The sequence below is a fragment of the Maniola jurtina genome, chromosome 4 (assembly GCF_905333055.1).
Source record: "Maniola jurtina chromosome 4, ilManJurt1.1, whole genome shotgun sequence".
NCBI classification, from domain to species: domain Eukaryota; kingdom Metazoa; phylum Arthropoda; class Insecta; order Lepidoptera; family Nymphalidae; genus Maniola; species Maniola jurtina.
This window is the reverse complement of record NC_060032.1, coordinates 5,137,364-5,150,820: the sequence shown is the minus strand read 5'-3', so window position 1 is coordinate 5,150,820 and position 13,457 is coordinate 5,137,364. Positions and strand designations below refer to the sequence as shown.

Here is a 13,457-nt window from a genome sequence, read left to right as displayed (position 1 = left end):
CGAAACTAATTCCTACTCTGGTTTCGAACCTGTGGTGGTCAACTGTAGACGCGTGGCCTAGTCATCACATTTCTATTTTCTGATGACTTATTGCTTTTCCCTAATTATTTATTAGTTTTACTTTAATCTAAACTTCTATCTTATATCTAAGAAATTATCCATTGACGCATCTCAGTCATTCTTGATCAAAGAGACACTTTGTTCACGTGTTCTTTCAGAACACCCATACTATATACTTAATACGCGACGTGACAGGTCGGGATGGCAATCAGGGTATGAAGCGGGGGACCACCCCATATATCCCGACGTGCGCCCGTGCTATCCGGGTTAGCGCGGGGGCTGTGCGGGTGTGCGGGGCGTGTCCCGTGTCCCCCTCCCCCCCCCCCTCCCGATTACCTTCTCGACCCTACTCTACTAAACGGGGTCTACTAAACTTAGGTTTCATTCATCGAGACATAAAAATTAATAAATAATGCATGTATATTGACCTGAACCAGTATTCGATAGCAGTAGGATGAGTCTTGTCCTCCTCAGCCAGCAGGAACCACACGAACTCAGTGTACGACATGCGAGGTTCACCATCCGGTGTCAGCCGGTTCTGGTTGCCTCGCGTCACACACCCGGATAACACCCGTTCGATCATACGACTTGAGAGAGCTGAAAAAAATAGATCAATAGATAAGAAACCTAACAAACCCAAACAAAAAATCTTGTAAGTATCGTACAGATTTAACAGTCGACAATCTAAAAGTGTACAATGGTAGCCAATTTCAATAAATGATTTGACTTTGACTTTGACTTTTTTCTCAGCTTCCTATTTCGGAGGTCGGTCCTCTAACTTTTAGGAGGTGTGTGCATTTTAAGCAATTAAATATCACTTTCTTTACGGTGAAGGAAAACATCGTGAGAAAACCTGCATACCTCAGAGCTCTGTATAATGTTCTAGAATATGCCACTTCGCACTTGGCCAGCCGTGGCGGACTATGCCCTAAACTCTTCTTATTCTGAGAGGAGACCCTCGGAGACACCGCTGTCAACTCATACTACTTCACTCAGAATTTTGCACCTGATTGTATCTACCATGGACTAAGAGCCCGTGATTTTATATCCTCCCGGTCTTGGGGACCGGAAACTTTCAGCTTTTAAAAAATAACGAAGGTCTGGCCCTCGCGGGCTCTCTCTCTGCCTACCCTTATAAAGATTGTTGTAATCCTTTGTATTAAAAATTCACAAACCGTGATCGTTATGCCTGGCGAGATCATGCTTGTCAATGAATAGATCGTGGTCTTTGTCCAACTCCCAGAACTTGCAGTAGATGACATAGAAATGCTCGTAACTGAAATGCATATTGTTATTGAAAATTAATTCTCTGATTTTGCAATGGCATCTTTTCAAAACTACCAGAAGAACTAAGCATAGAAATTACGCTGATTATGGAATCACTTTAGCCAGATATTCTTATTCTTGACCACAGAAGCGGTTATGTGTATTCTTGGTTTTGGAAATCATCGTGAAAAATACGTAGTATCTACACTACGTCATAAGTATCTACTCTAAACATTATCCCGGAGAATTGGCATAAGTTAATTTTTATCCCGGAAAATTAAATAGTTGCCACGGGATTAAAAAAAAAGTCGCGGGTATCGTCTAGTACTAAAACTTAATTCTGTAGTTTGTAAAGTTTAATCGATCGTATTTCGTAACAGTAACGTTCATATTTTTTCAGAAGGAGTAAGGATCAAGCTCACCTAAAGTATTGCGTAACTTGATTGATGTCTTCCTCGTCCTCTAAGAGCTGTATCACTTGAAGGAGATTGGATCTCCGTAGCTCGGGTATTGATATCCGCCCGGACCACGACCGGTTCACGCAATAGAATATCCTAGCTATAACCTGAAAATGTAAGAAAAAGGATTTCATTGGAAATGTTAGGTAGGAGTAAGAAGCTCCGTTTTACGTAAAAAGAAGCATACGCGAAGATTTGTGGATTCAGTTGTAGAGTCAGGCTTTCCGTCTATAAGGAGCGGAAACGTGGACTTTGACAGTTGGCCTCAACAAATCAAAAGCTTTTGATTTATCGAACAAAATGTCGGAAAAATAACCCGAGTACGGAACCCTCAGTGCACGAGTCTGACTCGCACTTGGCCGGTTTTCTAACAAAACTTACAGTATGAACATATCGGGAGTGAAACTCGGTGGCTTCCTTGAGAAACGATAGCCCAGGGTGTGTGTCGACGACATCTTGCACCAACGGCACGAAGTCCTCAGGAGTTAGGGTGCTGTTTTTCCCCCGGGTCAGTAGGTACACGAATCGGGAAGCATGGTCGTGGCATTGTGACGTCATCCTGAGGAAAACAACACAAAATTTAAAAGTGAGAATTTGAATTTGAATTTTAACGGAGTTATTAATTACTAGCTGATGCCCGTGACTTCGTTCGCGTGGCTATAGGTTTTCTAAAATCCTCATTGATTTTCCGGGATAAAAAGTAGCCTATGTGTTAATCCAGGATATAATCTATCTCCATTTGCAATTTTAACCAAATCCGTCCAGTAGTTTTGCGTGAAAGAGTAACAAACATTCATACATGTACATACTTACAAACTTTGCGGCTGTTTCAATTCAAAAACCTCGCCTTTTGAGTTGAAACAGCCGCGAAGTCCCGGATTTTCTGGTAGATGACACGCATCAAATTAATCATTTTCGCCAACTTGTTTCCAAAGTGCCGTAAATCATACACACCCAGTTGTGAGTTGCACTCATTTTGTGGTTGTAGGTACTATTAACTTTAATCGAGATAACCGCAAACGGCTAATAAATTATCTAAATAAATTGATCGTAAAAGTTAATACGTTCATAATATTATTAAGAAGTACCTATACTGAATGAGTTCGTGAAATTAAGCAACCATGTTGTGAAAGTTTATGTGAAACCTATTACTTCACAGGTTACCAATTCAAAATTATTTATGAAATTATTAGAATTATTAGAATAATAGTACGGTATTTAGTTGCTTAACTTTTAAGACAAAAGTCATTACGTGGTCCGTGTATTCTAGTGTCGAACAAACTTTTGCGGCTCGGTCTAAGTTTAAACTTCAGAGTTTGTGATTTTTTTTTTTTAATTTGGAATTTGGAACACTGGAACTTGACGAACGGACGCGCTAGACGACGAACGAATTGAAAACATCAATGCCGTTGGTGACTGATTAGACTATAGGAAGATTTTACGATCTCCCATTGCGGGCTCACTAGTGAGTACCTACTACCTACTGGTATATTCTCTCAGAATGACCAGGGTTTAGGTTAGGCCATAGTTCACTACGCTGGCCAAATGCGGATTGGCAGACTTCGCACAAGCTTGCAAATTCCACGATATTTTCCTTCACCGTTAAAGCAAGTGGATTTATAATGGCTTAAAAAGCACATAGTTTCGAAAAGTTACCTATAACTAAGGAGCGGGCTAAATCTGAAAGGTCCCCAAACCCCAGCCGTTGAACGATTATCGTATCTGCTCCTAGCTTATTAATAGCAAGCTTTAGTTAGCCCTTAGTTGGAACGGAAAGAGGATCTTTAATCATATTATAAACATGGCTATTCTTTCTTTAAAAAAAATCATAGCCACGACCTTTTTTGGTTCGCTGGGGAAAATGCACTTGCACTTCTCGCACAAAAGCGGGTATGTGGGACTCACTAAAAACCCAGCATCACCTTCTGCGTCATGAATGAGGCGTCTAGGATCACGAGGAGAGGATGCAACTGACGTTGAAACTGACGTTGAATCGGCTCAGGAAGAAGTTACTTACTCTCTCCAAAAGTCTATGAACTTGTGGCCATCGACGGGCGCGTTGAGGTTCTGCTGCGTCGCAAGGAACAAAGGCATTTTCCAGTACAGGGGGCACTCGCACGCTTTCACGATGTGCTTGAAACTTTCCCGCGGCACCTGGGGATAAGGAGATTTCTAATATTATAATGATGTTTTGATGGCGCTTTGATATTAGAAAGTTGTATATTATCAAATGCTGTCACTCCTGAGGCTGATAGTTTAAGTACCTAGTTATATGCCTTAGATCATAGATTAGAATCTAATGGCGCTTCCTAATTATTACCTACCTTCTGTATTGTATGTGTTGAAATGTGTTTTGCTCGTGTTCTTCCTAATTTCATGTTTTCGCCCAAAAACATTTTTTTTAAACAGTTCTCTTGATAACAGCTATGAGTTAAGTTCTACTTTCTCTCTCTCTCTTTCTCTTTCTAAACCGCTTGGAACAGGACTTCGGTATTAGAGCGGTAACTAGTCACGGGCCACGGCCGAAATCTCCCGCTAGACCAGGCGAGAGACAATTTAGAAATTATTTTCCAAATTGCCCCAGCCGGGAATCGAACTATTGACCTCCAGCTTATAAGACCACAGCATTCACCACTCCACCAGAGAGATCGCAAAAAGGTTGAGCCATGGAAGGTGGTAAGGGACACAGATTAGTAAATAGTATTGAGCGGTATGGATCATTGCCTAAACCCAAACGCCTTACTTGCAACTTGCAAGGTGTATATTTTCGACATTCGTATTTCGATGCGCCCACGCTGTGCCGTAGATATTTCGTATTCTGTGTCAAGGTGTATACTGACTGGTTGGTCACGCGCGTCCCGTGGGTGGTCTGTCGCTTCCGATACGGTATGCACTTATACATAAGTTAATACAGTTTCCGGTGTACAGGAGTCAGGAATGGTCGTTGTCATAATTTCGGTGAAATGATTGCAGCGACTCTATGTCTGCATGCGACGAAATAAATAGGCGAAGTTGTTGCAAAGTTGCAGAAGGTAAGGCTTGTATTGTCAACTGATTGTCTGATTAAAATCATCGGGGAAGAAGACAACTCTGGGAACAGTTTGTCCCATCGTTGATTTCAACTTACGCAAGAGGTCACTATTTACGTGATCTTAGGCAAATGTAACTAGGTAAATCGAAAACAACTATTGAGAGGACTATTGCAATAAAATCTATCTACTACGGAAAGATTTAAGAAGCAACCTTACTAAGTATTTTGGGATAATCTCAAAGAAAAGAAAATCTGAAACATATCTCTATTATTTTTTTTGTAAAATATTTTGTGTAGGTAAATAAATAAATTTTAAAAAACCGAAGTCTTTGGTTTGGCAGAAACCAAAAGTAACTTTTGGTATCTACTTCAAAGAATAAGTTTAGGTAGGTGTACCTAAATACATATAAAAGAAATTATAAAATTATAAATCAATGCTTGAATTTCTCATAGATATGGCTATGTGACTCCTATATTACTATAAAAGGACATAATATAGCTGCAGTCTTTATCGTTCTGTCTCGCATTGTAAGACAAAGGAACCGAGACGACTTCCTGCTTTGGCAATTAGACATATTCTACTTACCCACTTGATAAGGGCGCAAATTATATAGGATGAGAGTATTATCGATGTTCTTATTTTACTAAAAAGCTAAATAACAACACATGTAAATTAAAAATTTATAACACCCCCGACAAGTGAACGTTACAGTAATAACTAGAAAAGAGCTGATAACTTTCAAACGGCTGAACCGATTTTCTTTGATTATAGCTAAGAACACTCTCGATCAAGCCACCTTTAAAAGAAGAAACTTAATTAAAACCGGTTCATTAGTTTAGGAGCTACGACGCCGCAGACAGATACACAGACACACACGTCAAACTTATAACACCCCTCTTTTTGGGTCGGGGGTTAAAAAAAGGTGGACATCGGCCTCCAATTCGGTGGGTCCGGGCTTCGATCTCGGGCACATACCTAACTTTAACTTTTATGCGTTTTACTAAGCAATTACATATCACTAATAGTGAAGGTTTTCCTTTCTTCAGGCAAAAGGAAACCTGCACCTGAGAGTTCTCCATATTGTTCTCAAAAGTGTATTGAAATCTGCCAATGCGCACTTGGCACCCACTACCAGGCGTGGTAGACGGATGGCCAAATCCTTCTTATTCTGAGAGGAGACCCGTGCTCAGTAGTGAGCCAGCGATGGGTTGATGATAATGATGTTAAGTAAGTACTTATATTAGTAGGTATATTTATATTGTAAGGACTATAAGAATACCTGATATTTATGACACTTCACACTATATATTAATATTATAAAGGCGAAAGTTTGTATGTGTGTGTGTGTGTGTGTGTGTATGTTTGTTACTCCTTCACGCAAAAACTACTGGACGGATTTGGCTGAAATTCGGAATGGAGATAGATAATGTCCTGGATTAGCACATAGGCTACTTTTTATCCCGGAAAACCAAAGAGTTCCCACGGGATTTCGAAAAACCTAAATCCACGCGGACGAAGTCGCGGGCGTCAGCTAGTTGTAAGTATTTTTGAGTAAAAATATGCAGACAGTCTTAAAGAGACTGAAGTTTCGTAGTATTCTGTAACTAGCTCTCTCTACCCACTATAAATACACAATTGATGACCGCTTGCTCTATTTCTTAGATATATTGTCCTATTTAACAGACGCGACGTTGAAAATGCACATAAGGAAGTTCATTTCTATCTCTCCAACAAGAATGTGTGTCGTAATGGTACAGAGATATTTTCTTTGCCTGTATTTTTCATCTGTATTCTTTGCCTGTATTGCTAATTTTGATTTGTTTTTCTTTTATTTATTTATTCATGCACCAATAAAATAAAACTAAAACATATTATTAAGTTAATACATTATGCAACAAAAAGGCGTGCACAGAGGACAAGTTGTCTCTTTTAGAGATCATTGAAAGACCATTTCATCAGTTTAAAATATCCCATACCGTCCATAGGATAATGCCACAAGGCTGTGCAAGACCTTCTGTGTCCACGTCACGCGTTGTCCTCAGTGAATGCTATATTTTATATTAATATATAGCATTCACAATAAACGTTATAACCAATGTCGTGTCTGTGTTGCATGTCATAAGTACGGATTATCCTGGAATAGGCAATAATTAATAATAATAATCGTTGGCAAAATAATCAATAATAATCCATACTAATATTATAAATTCGGAAGTGCTTGACCCATCCGTTCAACCGATTTTAATGGGTACATAGTTAGCTTATATCCGGGGGATGAACATAGGCTACTTCTTGCCCCAGAAAATTATAGTCGTGGGTATCATCTATTTGGTACAGAGATAACTTGCATCCTGGATATAAAATAAACACTATTTTTCATCCCGAAAATCAGAGTGCTCACGGGATATTTAAGAACCCTAAAACCACGTGGACGAAGACCTGTGGGGTGATTCGCTAACTCAGTTTCTAACAATGAATGATAGTCACCGAGCTCATTTGTCAATCCATTGAAGGTTTTCTACGAAACAATGTTTTAATATCACCCAGTGAAGCAGCAATGTAGAACCAACCATCTCGGTGGCTATCATTCAGTCTTAGACACTGAGTTAGCGAATCACCTAGCAGGGCATCATCCACTCATTTCATATAATATTATTATGTACCAGTATTTGATTCATAGGAAATGATAACCCTGTCTCTTGGACTATCAGAACAGTAAGTTATAGTTTCCTAGCTTGCGCAACGGGCAGTCGGCTAGTCCGTCAAACCAAGTGGCTCTATTTATAGGCAAGGCGTGACCTACTTCCGCGGTCAACGACCCCGAGGGCAGGAAGGAGATAGAATTAAGGGCGCGAATGACATAACACTGTAACACCGAGGTTCGTTTTTATTGGTTACGTTAATCGGTCAATTCTAAGGTCCGTTGCCCTTAGAATTAAACATTTTTATGTGTGAACGAATTTCGTCCGTAAGTTTTATAGGATATGATACTGTACAGTGTACACTGTACAGACTTGAGGATAGTGGCTTTTCAGTGTGGCAACTGGCAGTCACAGAAAATAAATACAACATACTTACCTGCTTATAGTCTGTCAACTAATTATTATTATTAAAAAATAAATAAAATAAAAAAAACTGATTGAAACTACTAACTACAACAGAATAGTTTTATATAGTTTAATACTTGCCTCTATCTATAAAAACATTAAGTGAACTAGAATTTTCAATTTGGTGGGACTCAGTCGAGTTTACGTTAGTTTGATAAATTTTCAAGTAATAGAAACATTTTCAATTCTAGCAATAGTAAAGCGAATATTACAGTACTTAATTACTTGCATATACACCGTACCGAGATGCAATTTGGGAACGCATTTTCTTACGGACGGCTCAGCTTTTTCTCAACTTTACTTATTTCCTGTAAGTTAGCCTTTACGTCATGATATGTAGTTTATATATGTAGTTTACCTACTTAATTAAAAACATACCCCTGCTCTCATCAGTTTCGCACCAGAACGCTCATTCGCTCTTTCATTGTATAACTTTCTACGGCCAAGCTTTTTCATTATGATAGCCCCCCGATTGTGTAAGAAAAACGTATTCATAGTTATCGTTATCGTCAAGAAATCCTGCTCTTTGATTGGCTGTGAAAAAAACCGGTCAAGTGCGGTGAGACTCGCGCACCGAGGGTTCCGTACTCTGGTATAATTTTTCCGACATTTTGCACGATAAATCAAAAACTATTATGCATAAAAATAAACAAAAATCCGTTTCAGAATATACAGGTAAATCCCTTTCATATGATACCCTACTTGGTTAGTTATCTTACTTTGAAAATTGAAACACATTTTAAAAATGATAAAATCCCAAATTCACGGTTTTCGGATTTATACCTTTACTTATGCTATAAGAGCTACCTTCCTGCCAATGTTCCTGATTCTAGGTCAACGGGAAGTACCTTATAGGTTTTCTTGAGAGACACGACGAACGGACACGGACGGACAGACAGACAACAAAGTGATCCTATAAGGGTTTTTCCTTTTGAGGTATGGAACTCTAAAAAGGTAAACAGCGAATGAACCAATCAAAGGGCAGAATTTCACGATAACCATGAATACGTTTTTCTTATACAATCGGGGGGCTGGTTGGCAAGACATGGACTATGGAAACGTAGGTGCCTACATCATGGAAAATATTATGCAATCGTAGTAACTACCAACTAGTCAAGCGTAAAAATTTCAATAAAGAAAATATACCATATCTAAGAAATACGATACATGAGGATAGGTACGCAAACAGTTTGGTCATGCTCTGTAGACCTACTCGTATCTGCGCCAGGCCTAACCTTTACGAGTATGTTTTTCACCGTACGTGAGGAAATTTATAAACGCCAGACGCCAGGCAATCTTTGTTAAATCTGAGAGAGCTGCTGATTTTGCATAATTGTTATTTACATTTCATAATTTTCATAATTGTTAACAATAGAATTGTAATTGTTTTAATCACCAATGTTATACTTTGCAGCGCCCTGACGGGGCTTCATGTTGTAATAATATTTTTTATGATGAAGACATGAATGCAAATAAAGAAAGAATAATAAATAAAAAGAATAAATAAAAAAGAACACAATGGTAAGAAATCGTCTAACTAGTATGTTACTAGCTACTTGTTTTGCTAAATATAAGCAACAGTTAACTGTTAAATCTCTTTGGGCAACAGTTATAAAACGTGGGTAGGTTGATAGCCAAGATAAATGGATCGGAAGATAAAATCTATACATATACAACTTTGTATATGTATACAACTTTGTATATGTATAGATACGCAGGGTTAAGCGCTGTGGTCATATAATTGGGAGATCCCGGGTTCGATTCCCGGCAAATTTTCGGAATTTTATAGTTTCTAAATATCTAGTTTGTCCGGCAAAGTCATGCCGCTAAGCTATTTAGCGTTCTGGCACAATGCCGGTAGAAACCAAAGGGGTATGGGTTTAATAAAAAACTGCCATAGCCCTATCAGGTTAGCCCGTTTCCATCTTAAACTGCATGATCACTTACCACCAGGTGAGATGGCAGTCAAGGGCTAACTTGTATCTAAATAAAATTAAAATAAAATATCTGCTAGGTATAGGCTTAAAATCTTCTCAGAATACATTATAAGTAGTACTAGTATAGGTATCTCATTCAATCTTAAGCCATAACAGCAAAGTTCGCAGTTCACAAAGTGGTTCCTTAATCCCCAGCTCTCAATCGGTAAGCCTCCAGCTACTTTAAGATGAGATGTCACGTTTTTAGGTCAGGCACTAGGCAGGCGACGTCTAAGTCTAGTCGATGCGACTTCTTTATTATCTAGGACAATTTCAAAAATTTTCTCATCGGTGAAATTAAATTTGTATTTTTACAGGATCATCTACTAAGATTTTGAATTAAGTAGGTAGGTACCTAGCTACGATACGAATGCGGTGGTGATTTGAAATAGCATGGAGGAAGCTACCTTAAGAATAAGTAGTACAGGCAAAAAGGCTCTAGACACTAACTTTTGGAGTTATTCCCATCATATTTCCCGATAAAATTACAATTTATTGATTATTATATTATCGAACTAGGAACAAAGTTATATATCGAACCAACATTTATTTTTTATCAATCGACGTCGAATACCTCTAGAGCCTCAATAGCTCAACCAGTAAAGGAGTGGACTGAAAACCGAAAGGTCGACGCGGTTCAAACCCCGCCCGTTGCACTTTTGTCGTACCTACTCCTAGCACAAGCCTGACGCTTAGTTGGAGAGGAAAGGGGAATATTAGTCATTTAACATGGCTAATATTCTTGATTATAAAAAAAAATACTTGTAAGTATCGAAATCAAATGTAAATCGTACTATCAATAAAAATATGAAGTCGTTCCATATGTAGCATGCAGATATTACATACACAGCAAATATACGTTTCTTTCGTGGAGGAAAATCCTTATGGATAACGTCTGCTAACTAATATAATACATAGATAGTCATTTATAACCTATTGAATACCTATTAAAAATAAAGACCCATTTAAGATGATAATGCTCCATTATTTGGCTGATTTGGCTATTGTCGGAAGGCGGCGCGTCAAAGCCACGCTTGGGCAAACCCACTCCGCCTCGGTGACCTCATTCCCCCTGTCACCGTATTTAGGTCGATCGCTCATGACTTTTAACCAAAACATTTTAGGCAGATAAGTCGTGTATTGTTACTGTAAAAGCCCGAACTATGGTAACTCCTAGCATTTCCCGGAAAACCTAAAATGTACTAAGGTTGCGAATTCGATACATGTTCTGGGATAACTTTGGACTTTTATATCAAAATACATCCTAGGTTTTGAAACTCCATAGACATGATCCAAATATACTCGTACTAACTAAAACAAGTTGGAAATCGGCTTCGCCTGCTCGCTTCATTCAAGACTTCCTTCACAAGCTTCTTTCTGGCTTTCTAAAATCGGATAGATAATACGGTGTGGAGTCGGGGTGCTCAGATTTCATTCGGTAAATAAGTGCCTAGTAGTGTAGTGATAATTCAGGTTTGGTGCTGGTGCAATACGACATAATACCTACACAAGATTAAAAAAACAAATAAGATAATAGAAAATAATTAATCCAGTCCTCGATTAAATCGCAGTTTCTCAGTCAGTAATTGTGTGTCCATTATCCATGATACTTAGCTGATAATCTTCACCAAGAAGCATCAGCTAAGTAGCATTAATATAACGACTTCCTAACGCAGCTTGCTGCCCGGAAGGGGCACAATGGGCCGCGAGGACTTCACATTTACATCATTATTTGCATGTTTACATCCGTGAGAATGCTCCCACGTTAACACGGCAACGCACAGATGATTTTGTGTTTTATCTTTACGATTTTTTACCCAAATAAGGCAAAAGTAAGGGTTGTAACTTGTATGTATGAATTTATGTATGTTCCACCGTAGCGCCTAACCTACTGAGTCGATTTTGATGAATGAGGTACTAATCGATTCGTTATTGTAGTTCGGGTGACATATTATAATATGGCGGACGTTAGATTACACAAGTGTAAATTAAAAAATTTCAACACCCCCGACAAATTATTTTCAAATAAATAATTATGTATATCTAGGCAACGTCCATCTTGACAGTTGACACTTGAATATTATGAACCTAAGGGTTATTTAACCTTCTTTTCTACAAGAAAACTAGAAAATAGCTGATAACTTTTAAACGGCTGAACCAATTTTTTTGGATTATAGCTAAGAACACTCTCGATCAAGCCACCTTTCAAACAAAAAAAACTAAATTAAAATCGGTTCTTTCGTTTAGGCGCTACGATGCCACAGACAGATACACAGATACACAGATACACAGATACACAGATACACAGATACACAGATACACATATACACAGATACACAGACACACAGATACACAGATACACACGTCAAACTTATAACACCCCTCTTTTTGGGTCGGGGGTTAAAAAATAGAAAAAAAAGTCAAATGCGACTTGGATTCGCACACGAAGGGTTCCGTACAATCGTACAAGATTATAAACTTTTAATTCAGAGGGGAGCTATTTTGAAATTTTTATTATTTGTTGTTAGCAATAGAAATATCTAAACATTCTGTGAAAATTTCAACTCTCTACCTATACCAGTTCTTTAGATACAGCCCGCTGATAGACAGACAGATGGTCGAACAGTGGAGGCTTAAGAGTCCCCGTTGGCGCCCTTCATGTACGAAACCCTAACAAATCTCGGAATGCAAATGAGGGGCCTTAATTTGTTTTGCTTGGTGAGGAATGAGGTAGGTGCGGGATTGAATTGAATCTGCCGGGAAATCTGTTCACGCTTCAACAATAACGCCGTTAAATATTTCGTTTTATTTTGCAGACTAGCTTTTTGCCTGGGGCTTTGACGAATGCATTGGCGGTAAAGGGAAATGTGAAAATTGTGCTTTCTACTTTTCCTTTTACCCCGATGTTCAGTTAAGCTTCCAGCATTGTATGTATGCATTGATATGTACATAGAATCAAGTACAAAATTACTCCTCACGAACAAAAACTCATCACTCACGTGGTCATTATTTGCACACAATACTAACATTGAATTCTATAAAATATGATAAAAATTCGTATCGAAATCCTTTCTGTGAATATCGAGTTGTAACAGAAAAATTATACTAATAATACTTGAAAAATATACTCAGTACTGAAAATGTGATGTCAGCAGAATGAGATAGGCAGCAGCACTATTTAGCAGAGGACAGGTCATTAGCATTTTATGGACGCGCCTGATGCGGGCAACTCGTGCAATAACACTTTCAATACTGAAAATTAGTGAAAACTGCGTTGCATACAGCATATTGTAGATTTCAACTTGGGAAGTAGGAACTGGGAAATGGAGAAACATAGACATAGTGATGTCACTGAAAATACTTTCCCTTTTAATCAAGATAAATCTGTTATAGTTAGCAGTTTCGAATCCACAATTCGGCTGTTATTACCATAAGACGAATTAAATTGCCCGTTACATACGCAGTACGAAGGTAATCTTGGCTATGGATTTTATCGCTGCTTTAGGGAAATTCGATGTACTTGATTGTACAGAATACCTACTTAATAGTACCCCTACC

The 13,457-nt window shown here is 38.5% G+C and overlaps 1 protein-coding gene across 4 annotated transcripts in view; it reads right to left on the bottom strand.

Annotated features, from left to right (window-relative positions):
* Positions 1-13,457, bottom strand: part of LOC123864763 (serine/threonine-protein phosphatase 2A regulatory subunit B'' subunit delta-like) — a 123,929-nt gene that overhangs the window by 6,384 nt on the left and 104,088 nt on the right. For all 4 annotated transcript variants that reach the window (XM_045905422.1, XM_045905423.1, XM_045905424.1 and 1 more), the window contains 5 exons: positions 3,802-3,938; positions 2,166-2,343; positions 1,749-1,891; positions 1,236-1,336; positions 489-657 (listed from right to left, as the gene is read on the bottom strand). In XM_045905422.1, coding sequence (XP_045761378.1) covers positions 489-657; positions 1,236-1,336; positions 1,749-1,891; positions 2,166-2,343; positions 3,802-3,938 — 728 coding nt within the window. The remainder of the gene's footprint in view (positions 1-488; positions 658-1,235; positions 1,337-1,748; positions 1,892-2,165; positions 2,344-3,801; positions 3,939-13,457) is intronic.